General features: G+C 37.2%; 2 protein-coding genes and 1 pseudogene across 3 annotated transcripts in view; all 3 read right to left on the bottom strand.

Annotated features, from left to right (window-relative positions):
• Positions 1-4971, bottom strand: part of LOC130722279 (protein EMSY-LIKE 3-like) — a 14703-nt gene extending 9732 nt beyond the window's left edge. The window contains exon 1 of one of the 2 annotated variants that reach the window (XM_057572965.1): positions 4842-4971. The gene's annotated coding sequence lies outside the window, so the exon portion shown is untranslated. The remainder of the gene's footprint in view (positions 1-4841) is intronic. The other variant, XM_057572966.1, reaches the window with a different exon arrangement.
• LOC130725518 (callose synthase 1-like) lies at positions 4777-5589 on the bottom strand. Its single transcript, XM_057576737.1, has 5 exons — positions 5447-5589; positions 5231-5354; positions 5051-5148; positions 4842-4971; positions 4777-4791 (listed from the first exon to the last, which is right to left on the bottom strand). The coding sequence occupies exons 1-5, from the start codon at positions 5587-5589 to the stop codon at positions 4777-4779; spliced, it is 510 nt and encodes a 169-aa protein (XP_057432720.1).
• Positions 5468-22161, bottom strand: LOC130722278 (callose synthase 2-like; annotated as a pseudogene).

The raw sequence follows: 22161 nt of genomic DNA, 5'->3' as shown, positions 1-22161 counted from the left end.
GGCTCTTACCGCGGCCCTAACTGCTATGACACAACAGATGACAGAACAGATGACACAACAGATGGCGACGTTAATGACGCCTTTAACTGACAGCATCAACAACATGAACCAGCGAAGAGACGGGGGAAGAGTACCGCGTAGGGTTCCGCACGGTGGCAACAACGGTCATGCCATTATTACGGAAAATTCAAGTTCTGAAGGAGATGAAGAAGAAATAGTTGACCAAGGGAATCAGAATCATAACCGGGACTACCGAGTGAAAGCTGATATTCCATTGTTCTACGGAACTATGGGAGTGGAGGAGTTTCTAGACTGGCAGATTGATGTTGACAGATTTTTCGACGTCATGGGCGTCCCCGAGAATAAGCAAGTCAAGATGGTGGCAATCAGGCTGAAGAGTACTGCTGCTGTGTGGTGGGATAAGCTTGTTATCCAGAGGCAGAGACAGAGAAAAGGGCCAGTCAGAACTTGGCGAAGAATGAAACAATTGATGATGGAGCGATTTCTACCAGAAGATTACGAGCAGATTCTTTATAAGATGTATATCGATTGTGAGCAAGGAAAGAAGTCTGTGACGGAGTATACAACTGAGTTCTTACGTCTTTCTGAGCGTAACGAACTGGGAGAATCTGAAAATCAGAAGGTGGCTCGATACATCAGTGGCTTAAAGGGTTCTTTGCAGGAGAAGATGGGTTTGCAAACTGTGTGGACTGTGGCTGAAGCATCCAGTCTAGCTTTGAAGGCTGAATTGATAGAGAAGTCCCCTCGAAATTTCCCATCTTTCCGAAGATACTCTCCCCAAAACAACATCGAGTCAGCATGCGATAAGGAAAAGAGCCCAACAACCAAGGATCCCAATTCAGGAAACAAAGGAGCCAACAGTTCTAGCGGTGTGCAACAGAGCAAGACACCCAACCAGAAACCAACTAATCCTTATGCGAGACCGGCAATTGATAAGTGTTTTCGTTGTGGTGGGCAAGGTCATCGATCCAATGTTTGTCCTTCTAGGAGAACCGCCGCCATTCTGAATGAGGAGACTGAGGAGGAAGAGGAGAACAATGACTATGAAGGGGTTGAGTTTGCTGAAGAGGAGTCTGAGGAAAGAGTAAACTTTGTGCTCTTGAGGATCCTGCTATCATCCAAAGAAGAAAGTCAAAGGAAGAATTTGTTTCGATCACACTGTTCTGTTAAGAACAAGGTGTGTAACTTGATCGTGGACAACGGCAGCACTGAGAATTTGGTTTCCCAAAAGCTGGTAGAGTACTTGAAGCTGACAACAGAGCCTCATGAGAAACCGTACACCTTGGGGTGGGTGAGTAAAGGGCCACATGTGAAAGTTTCACAGACTTGCAAGGTACCTATTTCCATTGGGAAGCACTACAGAGAGGAGGTATTGTGTGACGTTTTGAGTATGGATGTTTGTCATATTTTACTTGGGCGGCCTTGGATGTATGATACTGATACTACATACAAAGGAAGGGATAATGTGATGTTGTTTACATGGGGAACACACAAAATTGCTATGGCTCCTGTTTTGCACTTTGACAAGGGTCCAGTAGAAAAGAAGTCCAGTTTCTTGGTGATGACACAGAATGAAAAGGAGTTTGATGAGGATGTAAAAGAAACTAAATGCTTCTGTCCAGTGGTAATTAAAGGATTGATGAGCGTTGTCAAAGAGGAACCGATAATTCCAGAAGAGGTCCTAGAGATTCTAGAGGACTTTAAAGAGCTGACTGCAAATGAGCTACCCAACGAGTTGCCTCCGATGCGAGATATTCAGCACCACATTGATCTGATTCCGGGGTCTAGCTTGCCAAATCTTCCTCACTACAGGATGAGCCCGAAAGAGAATGAAATCTTAAGGGAGCAGATTGAAGACTTGCTGAAGAAAGGATTCATTCGTGAGAGCATGAGCCCATGTGCTGTACCAGTCCTCCTTGTCCCTAAGAAAGGAGGTCAGTGGCGAATGTGTGTTGATAGTAGAGCCATCAATAAGATAACTATCAAGTATCGATTCCCAATTCCCCGTTTGGAAGATATGCTTGATGAATTAGCTGGTTCTAAGGTGTTTTCAAAGATAGACTTGCGTAGTGGCTATCACCAGATCAGAATCAGGCCTGGAGATGAGTGGAAGACAGCTTTCAAGAGCAAGGATGGATTGTATGAGTGGTTGGTGATGCCTTTCGGGTTATCAAATGCCCCCAGCACCTTCATGAGGTTGATGAATCAGGTTCTGCGTCCATTTATTGGTTCTTTTGTGGTTGTTTACTTTGATGATATTCTGATTTATAGTAAGAACAAGAAAGAACACCTGGAGCATGTGAAGCAGGTGTTGCAAGTTTTACAGGAGAACCAGTTATACATTAATATGAAAAAGTGTACATTTAGCACCAACAAATTACTCTTCCTAGGTTTTATTGTTGGAGAAGAAGGGATTCATGTTGACGAAGAGAAGGTGAGTGCAATCCGGGATTGGCCCACACCAAAGTCGGTAACTGAAGTACGCAGTTCTCATGGTTTGGCTACTTTTTATAGGAGGTTTATCAGAGATTTCAGCACTATCACTGCACCTATCACTGAATGTCTAAAGAAAGGAAAGTTCAAATGGGGATTTGAACAGGAGCAAAGTTTTGGCCTGATTAAGGAGAAATTATGCTCTGCACCGGTGCTAGCACTCCCTGATTTTGATAAAGTGTTCCAAGTTGAATGTGATGCTAGTGGAGTTGGCATAGGAGCGGTGTTGTCTCAAGAGAAGAGACCGGTGGCCTTTTTCAGCGAGAAGTTGAGTGATGCTCGCCAGAAGTGGAGCACTTATGACCAGGAGTTCTATGCAGTCTTTAGAGCTCTACGCCAGTGGGAACATTACCTAATTCAGAGAGAGTTCATTCTGTTTACTGACCACCAAGCTTTGAAGTTTCTTCACAGCCAGAAAGTGATAAACAAGATGCATGCTCGGTGGGTGAGTTTCTTACAGAAGTTTCCTTTTATTATTCAGCATAAATCGGGAGCTCTTAACAAGGTAGCAGATGCGTTGAGTAGGAGAGCTTCCTTGCTAATTACTTTAGCGCAGGAGATCGTAGGCTTTGAGTGCCTTAAAGAGCTGTATGAAGGTGATGTTGACTTCAAGGAATTATGGGCCAAGTGTAGTGGTAAGCATCCTTCGGCAGATTATCATATCCGTGATGGCTATCTTTTTAAAGGGGATCAGCTGTGCATCCCTTGCTCCTCTTTAAGGGAAAAGTTGATCCGAGATTTACATGGTGGCGGACTCAGCGGTCACTTGGGCAGAGACAAGACCATTGCTAGCCTGGAAGAGAGGTATTATTGGCCACACTTAAGGAGGGACGTTGGTACTATAGTCAAGAGGTGTTACACTTGTCAGGTTTCTAAAGGTCAGTCACAAAACACTGGTCTTTATATGCCTTTGCCTATTCCTGATGATATCTGGCAAGATTTGGCTATGGATTTCGTGTTGGGCTTGCCTCGTACACAACGAGGTGTGGATTCTGTGTTTGTTGTTGTAGACAGATTCTCCAAGATGACGCACTTCATTGCCTGTAAGAAGACTGCTGATGCGTCCAACATAGCCAAACTGTTCTTCAGGGAGGTGGTGCGCCTTCACGGGGTTCCTACGTCGATTACTTCAGACAGGGACACCAAATTTCTCAGTCATTTCTGGGTTACTCTTTGGAGGTTATTTGGAACAGCGCTGAACCGAAGTTCTACGGCACATCCACAGACTGATGGACAAACTGAGGTAACCAATAGGACTTTGGGAAATATGATTCGGAGTATTTGCAGGGATAAACCGAAGCAGTGGGATCTAGCTCTTCCACAGGTGGAATTTGCTTATAACAGTGCTGTGCACTCAGCTACCGGAAAGTCACCTTTTTCTCTCGTTTACACTTCTGTGCCCAGACATGTGGTGGATTTGTTACAATTGCCTAAAGCACCTGAGGTTAGTGCAGCGGCTGAGACAATGGCTAAGGAGATTGTGACTGTTAAAGAAGCTGTAAAGGCCCGGTTGGAGGCTACTGGAATGAAGAACAAGGCTGCCGTCGACAAACGCAGGAGAGCTAAAGTTTTCAATGTGGGAGACGATGTGATGGTGTTCTTACGGAAGGAGAGGTTCCCAGTTGGTACTTACAACAAGTTGAAGCCACGCAAGTATGGTCCATTCAAGGTGATTCGAAAGGTCAATGACAATGCTTATGTGGTGGCTCTCCCAGATGACATGAATATCTCAAATACTTTCAACGTAGCTGACATCTATGAGTATCAGGAAGATGCGGCCCTTTATCACGATGAGAACTCGGGGTCGAGTTCCTCAGGGGTGGAGGAGACTGATGTAGCGCGGCTGGCTGCGCGCTTCGACGATGATGTCGCTCGTCGAATGAGCCCGATCGGATTTTAGCCCATCTAATCAGTCTCGGGCCCGCAAAACAAAATCTAAGTATTTTATTAGGATCTTTAATTTTCAATTAAGATCTTTTAGGATATTATTTATTTTTTGTTAGAAACTTATTTATTTCAATTAGGATCTTTTATTTTCAATTAGGATCTTTCAAGATCTTATTTCTTTTTGGTTAGGATTTTCTTTCTTTTCCTATTTAAGCAATTGTAAGGCATAGCCTATTCAGTTTTTTGATAATAAAATTTAAGAGTTTTCTCTTCTTCTCTGGTGGATTCCAGTGTATTTTCTAGGGTTTTAGCGCTTGCTAATTTCCTTTCTGGTGGATTCCAGAAACCTTTTCCTTAGGATTTGCGCTTGCAATCCTAGTACGACTTCCGCTGTATCATAATTACAGAGACATCACAACACGTATTAGTGTAAAACTTACTTTCTCTGACCAAGCCTCAGTATCTGTTGTGACAGGAAACTGAAGTCTACCAAAAATCTGATCATGTTGATCAAGTGGTGTCATCCTTTCATCTTTTCCATAAGATCCACCATGGCTTGAATCTAGCAAACTAAAATTGAATGATGATGAGTCCAAAATGATCACAGCTAATCAGATGCTTAGGGATGAAGAAATCCCAAAGGACTTACCCCTCAACATCTCCTTCCATTATATCTCTGGTCACAATCTCTAGCATGTCGAGCAAGAGAATGACAATTTGATCCTTGACCTCCTTTTTGTTATCCATCTGAGAAGATAAAGCCAATTTTGTTTAAAGTTCACATTTCACCGAGAAGAAAAATGTAACACTTAAGTCTACAAAAAATTACCAAACATTCAATCAGTTTAACAAAACGGTCATATAGATTAGGGAGAGCACTCAGATTCAATTCAGTAAGCAGATCTTCTTTTTCTATATGCTCATCAACTCGTTGAAAAATGTTCTGTATAACCCTGCATTAATAAAACCATAACGTAACAATGTCAGTATATGAACCTATGTGGACCTCCTCTTTTGATGTATATTTCAGTCAACACGAACTTACGTGTTCTCACGTTCTCCTAGAACCAAGAAGTTAATAATATTTCTGAAAGAAGCATAGCATTCAAGAATAGCAGATTTCATGTACTTGTCCCTTGACAACCTTTTTTCCAGTTCCTGTCCTTTTCCAAGGCTGTCTTTGGCCATAGACACTGCTATTGGGATCTGTGCAACAGATGCATTAAAACTGAATTTAAGCAGAATATTTGATTATTCAAAGTCAAAAATACAGAACAGTTAAACACAAAAAGATGAACCTTGCTGGCAAGTAAGAAAGGAGGCCACTGGATGAGGTTCAAGGAACGGTCAGCCCAATATGGTACAAGCATGAGGTCCATTTCCCTAAATATTTTTTATAGTCAGACTTAAAAAGATCTTACTGGAAACATACAGATCTCAGTATTGTAAGTATTCAAGGTTCACCATGGACAAAGAATTAGGAGATGTTAAGAAATGTCAAGTCATAGTACTACCTGTTATCAATTAGGTCCTCCTCCCTCAAACTAGTAATTATTAATAGAGATAATGAAGTGGTAACTCAAAGAAGTCCCACATTGCCAAGATTAGCAAGTGCACAAGTGCATATATAATAAAGAACGCACACACCCATTGCCTTAAGCCTAAGGTTTTGTGGTGTTGTGTGGTTCTAACTAAGGATTTCTAACATGGTATCAGAGCTGGTCTGATCCAAGCCATGACTTCCGCTTCCAAAAAAAAAAAAAAAAAAAAAAAAAACCGAAAAAAAAAAAGTAAAAATCCGAGAAAAAAAAAAGCAAAAATGGCAGTCCCATTTGCGCAAGCCAAGGCCTCAGACTCAGACGAAGGAGCACAAGTCCAAGGAACTCCGATGCTCCCGCTAGAGTACTAGCCCAGACAAAGAAAGTCGAAAGGCAGACTCAGACGAAGGAGCACAAGTCCGACGACCACTGATGTTCCCGCTGGAGTGCAAGGCACAGGCAAAAAAAAAAAAAAAAAAAAAAAAATGGAGTCCCAATTGAGGGGGAGTAATAGAGATAATGAAGTGGTAACTCAAAGAAGTCCCACATTGCCAAGATTAGCAAGTGCACAAGTGCATATATAATAAAGAACGCACACACCCATTGCCTTAAGCCTAAGGTTTTGTGGTGTTGTGTGGTTCTAACTAAGGATTTCTAACAATTATTTTGTTCCATAACTGCGCAAACCTTGCAGCTTCCTTCTCTTTATTAAAAGAGACCTGAAACAACGGTTCTCAAAAAATCAAGTATATAATTATTAGAGTATTTCATTAAGTCTCTTTGGGGTCATATGGTGACATATATTTAACAAGTTTGATGCATATGACATGTATGCATCAACTTGAAAGGTGGGGGGAGGGTTGATATGATTTATCTAATATCCCATGAAAATAGAAATAGTATTATTCTTTCATTAAAAGATTATATATCCCTAAACTTAAGGATTAGGGCATTTGAGTTCTATTTAAATTCTGACTTGCATATTATTACAAACTTGAGTCCTAAAAGGGTTTCTCTCGAGGAATCCAATCAATTCACGACTATCCTACCATTGTTTCACTCCGAACTTCTATAATGGAGATATTTAATAAGGCAGTCCTACAAAATGTTCTCCAAACATCCTAAACAGCTTGCTTGTTTGGCAGCAGTGCTCAGATTGATATTTTAATCATCCAAGCATGCAGGTTGATGATGGCTGATGGGATGACAGTTATAATAATACTTGATTCTGATTATAGAGAGAAGTTTCAAAACCTGATCAAATTTACGAGAGAAAGTGGCCTTTAGTCCCTTTCTCTTTTTCTCCTTGCTCTGATCCATGGGAATTAAGCAAGCATTAAAAGCACCAGGAATCGAATCAAAGCGAGACGGACCTTAATAAATCCAATGTTCGAATCTGAAATTAGAACAAAAAATATGACCATGTATTACAATTTAAAAGATCAATAGATCAGCAGCCAATACAAAAATAAACCTATATGCCTTTCCTCTGGCAAACACACAGTGGACAAACCTCTCCCAGACGACGGAATGCACCATATATGCCTCCTACAATTGTAGAGAAAATAGCATACCAAATCTGTGTATCCATAAAGTACACCTGTAAAGGGAAACTTTGATTATTAAAACAAGTAGAACATAGCTTCAAAACAATTGGCAAGACATGTCACAGACAGATAGACTTACAAGTATGATAGGAGCCCATATAGAAATCACTACCCCGATATTTTTTTTGGCTGCACATTGTAGAAGATGATATTAAAAAACTCTCATTATATGAATTAAATTCATGTTCATTAATTTTCATAATTGTTACCACGCGGGAAGAATTCATGCCACCGGTAAACTGATATATGAGTTTGCATGATGGCTTTTGTTGGACCCACAAGAGGCTTAATCTGCAGTGTAAATGAATCATATGTCTTTAACAAATACATGAGTACAAGATTACATATAGAAGCTCTGCATCTTTGTCAATGTAGAAGTACAGTTTTAAACTTATTACTCCATATACCATTTAGAGGCTCACAGAACAAGGATTAAAATTTGTTCCTGATTCATATGCATATACCAATACAGATATACATACTAAAATTAGCAGGGAATGAACCCATAAGTTCATGGAACATAATTGGAAAAAAGAAGTGTGTGAAGAGGAAGAACAAGAAAATATGACTGGAAAGGAAATATGAAAGGATAAGAAATGTATTTTCCAAAATTCAGTCAATAAGCCTCCTCCAAGCAGGACTATTGAAAACCATCTGCTACCTCGTACATCAATGTTCAAGTTCCGCTACCCATTAGTTAGCACTTAGCATTCGACAGACACATACATTATAATCATCTAAGTGCCAAAAAATGATAAATTTGCTGATCAAATCCTTACCTCCAAGAAGTAACTGAATGCTAATTTAGATAGAATTAGTAAAACCCAGTAAGAAGTGTACCTAGAAAATTAAGAGTTACAGTTTAATCAGTCAGAGCTGACCAGTGCATATGATCATAAATGATTGAGGAAATTAACTTCATTGTCTTACATCAACAGTGAAATTGGGCCCTCTTGCATTCCTCTACCAACAAAGAGCCGAGGCTACAAATTTTTTAAGCAAGAAATAATAAAAAGAAATAAATGAGATGATAAAAAAATTAAAGGAACAAAAGTACTAAATCTAAGCTCTTTCTCATAAACCAATACATTCTTATCAACTTGAAGGAAAACTGAAAAGGATAAATAATACTTCTTAGAAGTACTTCCTAACGATGATGCTATTGGTTAATAAGAAAGAAATCATATCATTATACTTAAAAGTAAAAAATTTCTCATCTCATACTATTCAATGATACAAATATATGCATGCTGTCTAGAAAAAGGAATCTCCAAAACGTAGGAATTGAGAGTGATCAAAGTTGTGAATATACTCAACAACTACTACTAAGACTTTTACCATTAATTGGTGTCAGCTACATGGATCACATGACACCATAATGGCCTATAATAGTATAATGTGTTAAGAACAAAGACAAACCAATTATCTCCGAACATCTTTGAAATGTTTGCCTCATAGTTTTCCTTGGTCTCTCTCTACCTTAAACTATCTTACTATTATCCATCTATTTAATCTGGCCAACCTTCCTTACCAGTACTTCGTCTAGTTTTCTCCACACATGCCAAAACGACCTACAATAGGACTCGACCATCTTTCTAAGCATAGGAGCTAACCCAACTCTCTATCTAATGATTGTATTTATAATCCTATCTTTCCTTGTGTAACCCCTCATCTATCTTAACATTCTCATCTCTATTCTTTCTTGCTGCCCCTTTACCGCCCAAATTTAGTCTCATACAACATCCTATGTTTTAGGGCTGTATGCTAAAATTTTACTTTAGCTTGAGAGGCACTTTTTCTATGGCAAATCACTTTAAAGCACTCCTCCATTTCAAAATATTGCTTGAATCCTATGGTTGACGTCTCCCTTTATCTCCCCATTATTTTGTATGATAGATCCAAAGTGCCTAAAATATGAAACTTGTGATATTATGTGTTCTTCAAGTATATGCCCCCTCCCCCTTGTTTTCTCACATTAGTTGTGTCCCCTTCATACATATTCTTGATTGCTGAATCTAAGTATTCCGAACTCATTTCTTCTTTAGAGGCTTTCAGTGAACCTCTCTAGGTACTCTATCGTATGTGACAACCATCTGCAGTACCTTTTGATTTCTTAAATATCTCTTCAGCAATTTTAGTAGAAAGTATATAACTAACATAGTTGACCTCCCTGGAATAAAACAAAATTAAATTTATATAATGTGGGTCTCTTTTCTTAAATTTTGCTTAACCACTCCATTCCAAAGCTTTATAATATGACTCAAGAGTTTAATCCTTCTATATTTACATAGTTTTCTATATCCTTTTAATCTTAAAGAAGGGGATTAAGGTATTTCTTCGCTATTCCTTTCGCTTTTTTATTTTTTGATAAGCATTCCTTTCGCATATACTTTGACCTCGTAATCTTGTTGATCAACTTTGTGAGTCATTGTATGTTTTCTCTCTTAATTCCTCCAATACCTCAACAGGTATGTTTATATGTGAAAAATAAAACATATCTGTCATGAACCGATTATCCCAAAAGCTTATGCTGTTGGGTAAATGAGAAATGAATGACTTTATATTATATTTCTAACACGGCCCCTCAGGCAAGATCCCACTTGGGCATGCACCGTGGATAATGCTCAGGCCTACCTACCATGTGCTGAAATTCAACTTTTTATTAGAACAATTGGGGGAAACGATGATCAAACTCTAGACCACTCAGTCATAGAGGTTCTAATACCATGTCATGAACCAAAAGCTAAAGTTGTTGGGTAATTGATACATGAATTATTTTGTATTATTTTTCTAACAATATCAATGGCTAACAGGAAATAAAAAACAAAAGGGATCAAATACAATCAACAATTATAATATACACAAACATAAATACACAAATCTAACATGTATACCTGGGACCACCACATCATGAATTTCACAATGCCATTGTTGGACCTCTCAAGATACCGTCGCATGAATGGGAACACAAATAACAATCCAGAGAGAATATTTGGAGATAAATAGATGATGACAGCCAAAATGAACATAGAAGGAGAACGAGTGCCGTTGCCAAACCAATTCTTTATGGTTTGTCCAAAACCAGATGGATTTTTCAAACTAAAAGCATAAGTGACTGGTAAAACTATGACCCATGCTGCAGCTGAAATGGCTTTAAATATATATCGCAGCTTCACATGAAATGACATGACTTTTCTTGCTTTCCAATTCAGGACTATGTCAAGAATGGCTGGAAAAGTATAAAAGACATAATAAATAATCAAGTTACAACTTCATAAAGTAAAACAAAGTAAAACACAATTGTATTGACCATTGAACATCCTGGGTAAAAAAGATGGGATTTTTTTATAAGGTACAGTATTCTAGACTCACAAAAATAAATAATTGGTAACTTTTTGAATAAGATGCTATAGTTTTGGTAAAGTAAACATCAACTAAGGAAAATAAGAAGCTCCAAAATCTTGTCAATAAGTGTTCATTTGATCTTGTTAGAGTATATATCAGTCAATTGTATGCTTAGTATCAATTGTATGCTTAGCAACTGAAACTAGTAAAAAGAAGTTGAAGTTCTGTTAGAGTTGTCAGATCTAAAGCTGCTAGTGCAGCAAGCCTTCACAGGCTATATATATAGTTGACTTATCAGTTATCACTGATTGAAGAATACAAATGTCAGTTCAGATTCAAGCCCTTCCCAACACTCTATTCTCTTAGATTCTTAATAGATCTTATGGGATCTTGCTTCTAAACCTCTAGTGATTTTCTCAATTCTGTTTAAATGCAAATCTCTGTCTAGTTGGTAAAAATTTTAATTGCAATCAAAGGATATTGTTCCTCACTCCCCCAATCAATTACTTCTTTATTATCCGGTGTATTCGCAAATATACTTACAATTGACATTTATATTATCAAGCGTACAATTGAATTGGATCAGAATTGATAGAAACAACAGGGATTTTATTGAACAAATCGACCAGTCCTAGGAATGGAACCCATTTCAGGTAAAATGTGGCAGTTTCCACATAATAGGAAAAAAAATTCCTTAATAGAAGTATTGAAATCCTGTATTTCCCCCGTACAAATTCTCACACCACCTCCTTTAATTAGTTCTTATTGATTTTACTTAATATGTATTAAATTTTCGCCCCCTAACTGATTTTTTGGGCCCAATCCCTAATTTAGAAGTTGAAAGAGACAAGAAATAAGATGAAGATGAGAAATACAAAGAATCTAAGGACCAAGGGATGTTAACCTGAAAGAAACAAGAAAACGAATTACTTGGGAGCACAATAGGGGCAATGAAAGTTAGGGATTGATGCTGCTCAAACCACTAGAGCAAGTCTGGATTGCGTAAGTAGCTGAAGGTGTTGTAGAGTTTGATATGGTTCAGCCAACTTAGACAAAGTAGGTGGATACTAGTTTATGCAATGTTGGTAGTCCAAGGAGGATAGCCATGCGAGGTTTGCCGGGCTTGCGAGATTGAACGCGATTGCCACTGTGAGTTGCCAAGTAATGGAATCCACTAGTAGGAGGAACGTCAATGCCAAATGGATGGTAGGTACCTGGAGCAAAGTTGACTGCGCAGTGCTCAAACAACGAAGAATGGATGAACCCAAAATCTCATATAGGTAATTGGTTTTTTCTACAGGTAAGCCATGCAAGGCCTGGGTAGCGGTCTCAGTAAAGGGTAAAATTTCATTGAAGTCATGTAAAAACCTGTGAAGCTTTCCCAAATGGGCACACTTAAAGCCATCGAATTAACAGGTTGCAATGACGCTTATGAGGTTTTGACAGATCCCACAAAGGTGCTGGGTGTAATTGGTCGGAAGCCTTGTTCTACTCCCAAACGGACTCACAAGAGATATTAGGCACAAAAGATCTGCTTCCAAAAAGGATGAACAGTGGATTTAATGAAACTACAGAGTTGGCCATTGACCGTACTCCACCTAGAGCGACTTGGTGGCAACCATTGAGTAAGCCTTCGTGGTGAGGTGGTCTGCATAGTTTTGTGCAGTAAGCAAAGTTTCATATTGAACACGTAAGTGTTGCAGTTCTTCACATCCAACTGGCGAGTAAAGAGTGCACACTGATTTAGAAGGTAAAAACCAGAGGCTCCACCTTTCAAGGTTAACAAGAGGTTCTAAAAGTAGAGAGATAAGAGAAAAGACTTCAAAAAATGGATGGAAGATAAAGAAGGTGCACCATTCATTCAGGAGTGTCAAAGAAGAGTGGATTCGTGAAGAAGGCTGGATGGACACTTAGTCTCAGCAAATAGTGGCACACACACTACCATGTGTGGCTACTGTTACTAGCGGTTGAAGCACCCATGCGGAAGAGGAAGAACACACGAAGCACCTCCATAGTCAAAGGACTTGAGAATTTGGGAGGTTGTGGGTCGGACAAAGATCAACAGGAAGGCAGGGGAATAGATGAAAAAGTTGCAGGAAAAGTTTTCTGGTGAGAGTGGTGGCTTAAAAACTGATTCAGATCATGATAGAGTGATGATTGACAGGGGAGACGGGAAACAGGATATGAAACATAATTTCAAAGAATAATATTCACAAGTGGTAAGCAAGGATTAAAACTGCCTCTGTTAGGTTCTTAGAATGTTAAATGAAGAGGAAAGCAAGATACATATTACGGAGCCCGTGTGTCCAAATTATACAATGGAAATGTATAATATAGACTGAAAATGATAAATACAAAGATTTGTAGTTACCTTATTTACTATAATTACATGACACTATACAACGTACACTTACCTAATTAACATCCTTTCTAACATGAATAGCAGCCAAGCATTGATATTAGAAACTTTTGAGTTTTCCTGTTATGAAATGATTTCCAGGGATCAGAGGATTCAAATTAAATAATCAACAGCATTCGGCCAGTTTGGTACTACAAAACTGAGTTATATAGTACTTACTCCCTGTTTTTATAGTGGTTTAGAAAGAACAAGGAAATGGAGTTAAGAGTCTCCAAAATCATGAAAACTGAAGAAAACTAAATATATATTGGGGAAGAGGGAAAATATCAATATCAATATTTTTCCCATTAGCAAACAAGGAAATACGATCACACAGCCAGATAGACAAGTGGTGGTTTTATGATCTACCTTGGGCAAGCTTCAATATTGCAGCAGTTATGAAGATGCTGAGAACTTTCTTAAAAACCTCGCCATCAAATATGGAGCTTAAATTGCCAGAGCCATTCCAAGCTATTATTATCATTGCCTTGATTAAAGAGCATGATCAGCACTTCTCATAAGATTAAATGGTTGCAGAATGAAGTGAATATAGGTTGGAATGAAAAATCAAATCTATAACTTACCTGTAAACTTAGTATATAAAAGTTCCACATTCTATCAAAACTTCTAAATATGTGCCAAAATGTGCGTATCTCAACAAAATTAACTTTTCCAGGCCACCGATCTTCATCATTAGCTCTGTTTTCCTATTTACCAAAGTCAAGAACAATTGCTAGGATAAGAACATTGAGAGAGATTGCTTCATTCATATAAGGCATCATTTGGATTGTTCAATAAGACATGTAATAAATGTGACACTGAGTAAATGAGCTGTGATCAGACCTTTTAATGAAAAGTAAAATATGTAAAACATTTCCAATAAATACAATTTCATATATATTCAGTTCAAGTCCTAAACACAAGTACCAAACTGAAACTATTAATGAAACTAAAATGTGCACATGAAAACCAAACATAGGAATTTGGGCCATAATTCAATTCCCAAGCTAGCTCAAGTGGTTTGGATTGTCCAAGTCTTTACAAGCTCATCTATGGTATCTCTTGTCAGTATGGGATCTCAACACCCGCACCCTCATGCCTAAGACTAGACATCTGGAGCATGAAGACACTTGAATCTGATGAAAATATTTCTCTGTATATTTCATGAATAGACTAGTACAATTTATAGATATAACAAAGAGATAAAAAAGAACTAAATCTATCTCGATCTTAATAGATACTAATCTGAAATAGGTAAACAAATCTTATCACTATCTCTATAAGATATTATCTTTATTTCTATCTGTTTTCGTTTATTTTTTTGTTCCACAATTTGTTACTTAAGAAGACAGCAAGTAAGCCATGAAATATATTATACCTCATCTTTGTCACCTGAACGTTGCTCATGAGGCAGAGGTACAGAAAAGAACCCGGAGTCCATACGCATAGGCCAACCTAGCCGGAAACAATCAACTGACCTACAATTTAAGATTGACAATAACTTCAACGATAGAATTGTTATAAAGGAAAAAAGATCAGATCAAGAAGAAACAAAATACCAAAAATATTCATTCAAATCATCATAGTTTCTCCACTGAGAGTGCTTTGCTTTTCCTGATTTACTCCTCTTAGCTTCCTACATACCAAAAAATACAATAGAACACATAAAACCTTTCAAATGTATAAAGTAAACTCAAGCAATTATCAGCTCATAAAAACCAGAAACGCACCTTTGCTATTGTATCATATATTGGTTTTACTACTTTCATCAGAAAAGCCTCAGTTTCACCACCATAGGCAGGCTTTACAGGTTCACCCGTCAATGGACTGACATTCCCAGCTAACATCCCATACAACTCAAATGCCATCTAGGTAGATCAACGATAAAACAATTCTTAGGTTCTGGAAGCAACTACTTTCACATTCAAATCAAATAACATCAGAAAAGTAGGATTTTACACCGGACAATAAACACTACATTAAAAGTTGGAACTAATGATCCATGTATTTATGACACCTATTATATATAACATTATCCAATTTGTATTTCAAACAGGCAAATTCACTCATACGTTCTTCCCCTTTCTCAACATGTTCAACGTTTTATTAAAACTAGGAGAAAAGGATGCACGACGATGTTTTGAAACTCAAAAACACTACATTACAAAGACTCCACGGGACAAATGAAAATAGATGGAAAGATGGACTTTAACATAAAAATTGGAGGAGAACCAAGAAGTTTGCGTTCAAGCCAAATTTGAGCAGGAGATTTTGAGTTCGAATGGTGGTAGGAACTTTGCATCTTCTGACAAAGATAACCTTCGCAACCCTTTGCCAAGCGATAAACAACTTTCCGTGTTCCTTACCATTTCCAATTATTCTCCCCATGGAAGGATCCAAAGGACAATATGGGAAGGAAAGAAAGTTACTGCACAATTTAACTCTTTTGTAAGTATAGGAAAGGAAATGAGGTTATTTGAAAGTTTAGGAATATACATCATATTCTTTAAGTGAAGGAAAGGTTGAATCTGAAGATTTCCACATCCAGTAATAGATGTATAAGCGTCATGGGCTACAACTACAGTATTCTTGGGTTTATAAGAAAAAAGATGTTAAGACTAAAAGTCATGTCATGTCATTAATAGGAACAGATCACCCAAGAGTCCCTCAGAGCAGTTCTAGAAGCAGTTAAGAATTGCAAATTAAAGTTCACTTCATACCAGTCATGGACAGAGAACTAATGTCAAAAGGCTTACTGAGAGAGTCTGTATGGGTCTTCATGTTGGCTACTAACGTGTTAATAAATTCAAGGGTTGGTCCCAACCACAGAAAGTAAAATAAAATAGCAACACAGGAACAATAATGGTGCCAAAAAAAGAGGTCCACTAGGGCTTCATAGTGCCCAGAGATGGAGAGGAAAACAGCAACATGGGAACAGTAATAATAACACCAAATGAAAGAGAGGTTCACCGGGCAATTGGGATCAACAAAATGTATATATATTAATCCTTACTGCGACTTTTCTATAGTAGAACAACAACTCGGTCCTAATAAAAAGAAGTTGTACAAATAAGAGTGATGAATAATAATAACTCTTAAGTCTCACCATGTCCCAATAAGAGAAAAGAGGGAAATATAGCTGTACAAATAAAAGAAAAAAAGAACTGTACAAATAAAGGATATTGAGTAATACTACAACATATTCCATTTTAAATAAAACTTACATGATGGTAGATATAACAGAGGCATTCTGGCATAAATCTCAAATTTGCAGCTTCTCCCCATATAAGAAGATATAAGCCCATGTACAATAGTTTGCGTTGTTGCATTTCCTGCTGAATAGTAGGCAACCTAACAATTTAAAAAAAATTACTTTAAATAGTATATTACAAAATCCTAATGTAGCACTTATTATTAGTATGTAGATCTTGCGCTTATAAAAAAAAAAGTATATGGATCTTGCATGTCGTAAGAGTATACTCATGTAAGCATAGTATCCCAGTCCTAGCTATAGAGCCAATGCAGTTAGAGTTAGTTCAGACCTCTTAGATCTGATAGAGTCAGTTCGAGTGGCAATTACTCTTGTAACTGAAACCACAGCTATATGCATCATTGTACGAATAATATTCCAGGATCATGAAATACAAACAAACTTTCTGTTATGGATGAGTACATCAAGGAATTGAAATCATGAAGAAAAAAAAATACAATCTGCTTGACCTCAAAAGTAAGCTAATTTAAGTGACAAAAAACAGAATAAATGTGAGACTGTACATAAAGCTAGAGTCAAGCTAATCTCAGTTTCACTGGCTTATATAGGTAAAATTTTACAATTATAACAAATGCAAATTTAAAATACTAGCATGCATCCAGAACTTAATGCAAATTTTGCATATACACATGTATACAACCTGACTACAAGATACAGAATTAAGCTTGCACTCATATCGGCCACTCAGCTCATTTAGGCATTTAGCTGAGCCAAGATTAGTTTGGCTCAAATGCGGGTTGACTTCTAGCCACATCTCACCAAGGTACATATAAGACCATAATTTTCAACTTGATACTTAATAAACCATCATTTGATTTGAAGTAATAAGAAATTAAGAATATAAAGAGATAAAAGTCTCACCAAAGGCTACTTTTGCGACCCAAATACTTGCACCACTTTTTGTAGTTTCTAAAGAGTTTCTTCATCACTTCATTTAAAGCACGATCATCCAACTAAATAGCGAAAATGCAGGATGTAAGAAACAAGAAATTCAGTCTGTCTAAATCAGAAAATAAAGGTCCAAGCTATGCATTGGATAAACACAAACCTTGGGTTGCTGATCAAGTTTCGGAACTTGTCGTATATGTACATTTGCAAGCAAAAGAATCAAGTGCTCCCTTTGATTTTCCACGTTGCCCTTCTGCAGATGAGTACGAGTAAGACAATCTTAGAGTGACGTACAAAAACCAACTTATGGTCACATATCAATTCAGTTGTTACCTGGAAACCAAACATCAGCTGAAGCCAATCTAGAATGTCTTCATTTACTTGGTTACCATGATCCTTTGGCCAAGGCAAACCCCTGGTTGTACGGAGTGCAGAGGCAGCAGATTGAATCTGTAAAAGAATAAATGAATACAAGAAATTTAGTCAACACTCTGAAAGCCATTCTAACAAAAGTTATTCATCAGCCAAGTGGTACAGATAAGTTGGTGCTGGATTTGTAAAATGAGTGAACTTTTAACCATGCATTACTTTATATTAGATATAGTTATAGGGTGTTGAACAAAAAAATGTAGTTGTAGTTCACAATATTTCTAACTTCTTTCTGTCTTATTTTCGCAATGAAATTTGGACTCGTTAGGGAGAAGCCAATGATCTCCAGGAGTAAAAGTGCTTGTTGAAAATATAATTTTAAACCATTCAACTGTCCACTCAACAGCTTAATCTTTTGGGATAGCTGGTTCATGACACGGTATCAAAGTCTCTATGACCAAGTGTTCTAAAGTTCGATCCTTGTTTCCCCTGACATTTTATAAAAAGTTAAATTTCAGCACAAGGATGGCGGTCCGGTGCACTGACCATGCTTCACCCAATGGGCTCTTGCATGAGGGGCGTGTCAGAGTTATACTTATAATATAAAACATTCATGTGTCTTCATCCAACAGCTTAAACTTTTAGGATCAGTGGTTCGCGACAGTACTCAAGAACTTTTGTGATAAATTCAGCATAAAAGTTTCTTCATCAAAAACGTTAATATACATACACAAATAACTGCCCTAAACTTTCCATCCTAAGAAATAGCAGTTGCAGAATTATTCAACTAAAATAAAATGTATAACTATTATCTTCAATTCTTTTCTTTACATATATACACCTTAAGAAAAATATAAGAGATCGGACTACACCTAACTACCCCAAAAGCTAGCTCAGAGGTAGGGATTACCCTCCCATTTAAAAGGACTTATTTAGTCATATCTCTGGTTACAGAATTACATAATTACAGCTCTACAATAATGATAGAATTACAGAATTACAGCTGTAAATAAATGCAGGATGCTGGCAGAATTAACACACACACCCCTCACGCCTACTGCTGGACATCTGGAGCGTGTTTGCAGAACTGAATATCTGCGCGTGACCCATTTATGGGTGACTCAATAAGTAGATTTATTATAGGCTCTGATACTAAGTTGAAAGGAGACTAAATGTAATTTTATATCACAAACTACTATAGGTGGTTACATTATACGGACTAAGGCGCTCCTAATTAAGGAAATTATTGCAAAGAATAAAAACAATACGAATCTCCTAATTACAATTCAACAAATCACATGAAAAAGGAAAGAAAAAAAATATCTCATAATATTATCACGATATTACAACAAAAAATAATTACTTTAGCAACCAACTCTGAGTGATCAGAACCATAACAGTGAGCAATACAAGAAATACATAACCTCCTAAAACACTTGATGTTTTTAGAAACTCAGTTTCGGCTTCAGTAATTCTAGAGCATTTTTAGTTAGTCTTTTTCTGCTTTCCTTTGCTTAAAAAGGAGTTTCCTAGTTCTACTTCATGGTGCTACTTGGAACCTGAAAAATTAAACATTAACTTAAATGAAAGGGATCAAGACATAGTAAAAGAGAACCAACCTCAGGATATCTCATAATAGCCTCTTTCCCACTCTCAGGATCGAGGGGCAAAATATTATAAGGGGCATATAATTGCTTTTTTTCCTCAACCTTGGTATGAGCTTCAATCTACAATAGAATATCAAAACAGAACATAATAATCAAAATAACAGTAAAGAAGGAAGAGTTTATATAATTATAATCTTCATTCAGTGTCTGAAGAAGCATGACAGTAATTTTACCTCTGCAGTTAAGTCAACAGCCTCTGTTTGATTGACTGCCTTCAAAACCTCAAATAAAACAGCAGCAGTTTGATATGCTTTTGTGAGCTGGGCACTGGGGAACATATGAAGTTAATTGTCAGAATTTTTTCATTTTTTTTATAAAAGGAAGAAGTTATATTAACAAAAATTAAGAGAATTCAAAGATAAATGTGAAATATAAGAGCGCTATAATCAAGTCAACCAAAGTACAGATTGACTTCGAGTGTAAACTCACCGATCCTTATCAGCAGCACTGCTTAGCGCTTCAATATACTTTTGGTAGTAGTGCCGATAAAAACTCTGCATTTCACGAGCATCACTCTTTGCTCTTCCCTCCAATGTTGTGTCATTTTCCTGAAAATAATGGAAAAGGACATCAATGTCTTAAAACTTTCCAAAGAGAGACTTTCCAGTGCTTGCTACAATAACATGGAAAGCATTTGTTCTTTGGTCTTTGCTGGTTCATTAATATATTCAAATTAGAGACCAGTGAGGAAGCCTTTTCAATGCTCTTAATTGACTAACTTTCAGTCAAGGATGGGAATGATCCAAGTGAAAGAAATAACTGCAGAAATTCCTAACAAACAACAATGTTTACCCTTTCTAGACGTTGAAGAAGAGCAGTTTTGAATTGACGTACACCACGCCCACTAGATGTTGGATCTAGTCTGTGAGCTTTTTCAAAGGCATAAAACCGACCTAGTGATAGAAAAGAAAGGTGCATTAGACATAATATACACATCAAAGGTCAGAAAGCATTTCATTGCCGTTTCATAATTCATACTGTGAGACTAATTTAATTTTTAAATAGGATAAAAAGAAAAGGAGTAACTAAGTAACATATCAAAAAGAATGAATTGCAACAAGGTGGTTTCGGATAGAAATGAAGTTAACATACAAAGATTTCGTAGAATCGAAAATTTATGGGGTCTATAAAGAGCAGTTAACTGAAGATTTAGCCAATTAAAGGAACAATGATGCTCACATAGCAAATAGTTTAATTTCATGTGTGAGTTTTAAAGAACCAGAAACTACCAATCATTAACATTTATAAAAGGAATAAATTTATTAGCGAATTAAGAAAAGCATAATGCACTCATAACTATTGAGCACCTATAGGAAAAAAATTAAGCATTCATGCAAAGATTGGTTTACGACAACATTCCAAAAACTTCCCACCTAGTAAGACCATTTTTCAATGACATAAATGTGCAAGACCATTTTTCAATACAACTCCTCAGCAATATTTCCAAAAAGACCAGAAATCTAGTCATTTGATCAATGAGAGCTTAAAACCACATGTTTTGCTTTCTCAATGATTAATAGCAACGCCTTGTCATCTCTTCTAAAAGCATAAGCTTCTAAACAATATCGGAATTTTTTAGCTTCTGTGCATCCTAAAGGAACAAAAATATATCCAACAGTACAACAACAACAACAACAACAACAACAACAACAACAACAACAAAGTCTTATCCCACTCAGTGAGGTCGGCTATATGGATCACACTACGCCATTGAGCTCAATCAAAAACCAGATTAGAAGGGATATTATTGATAATGAACAAGAATATATCCAACTGTGATTTGACCAAAAATGATAAAAACTTGTCAAAAAACATACACCTTTTATACACACACAATAGTTACTTACATAGATAAGCAACTCTTTTATTGCTAGCTTCAACTTCATTAGCAACACGGAGAATGGGAGCTATCTCAACTAGTGAGGAAGGCACCACTTCACTGTCCAAGACCGGGTCTGATCCTAAATGCCCAGCAGTCTGTGTCCGCAGTATCTGCCTCCGCGGCGGCTGATCAGACCCCCTTCTATAAGACATCTTGCCACCTCTATTTATCAATCTATATCAAATTGAAGCATCAAAAAGCAAATAAATTCAGAAAAAAAAGAAAAAAGATAACAACCATAGGAAAAATTAAAGCAAATCTGAAAACTGACCTTCCACAACTTTTGTTATATCAATCTATTTCCATTACCATGAACCAAAAGAAACAGAAATCAAACTTGGTTATGCAGCTCAATCAGAAAGCTATGGCCAATGGATGAAACTCTGTTCCAAATCTGAAAGAAAAACCAATCAAGCAATAAAATTTCTTCAGTTTCCCTCAACCTGAGACCAACCCATCATGCAAAAAAGTAAAAAGATTCAATTTTTACATGAATCAAGTGATGGGCATCTAAGCATATGGAAGATCAAGTTTACCACTCAATTATTAATAATAGGTTAAAAAAAAGGGGGAAAAGATAAAGCTCAGTGAAGGATAAAAAATTGAAACAAGATAGAAAGAGAAACGAAGTACAAATCGAAGAAAGAAACTCACATGGGTATTAGAAAGTGTGAGAGACAGAGAGAGAGTGAAATGGAAGAGCAATAGCTGATGGATGGTGAGTGTTGTGTTGCAAAGCAGTGAAGAGAGAGAGCAGTGTAAGTAAACTGAGATGCGTTGTTTCAAGTCAATGCC

The sequence above is a fragment of the Lotus japonicus genome, chromosome 6 (assembly GCF_012489685.1).
Source record: "Lotus japonicus ecotype B-129 chromosome 6, LjGifu_v1.2".
Lineage (NCBI taxonomy): Eukaryota > Viridiplantae > Streptophyta > Magnoliopsida > Fabales > Fabaceae > Lotus > Lotus japonicus.
This window is presented reverse-complemented; position numbering and strand designations above follow the sequence as displayed.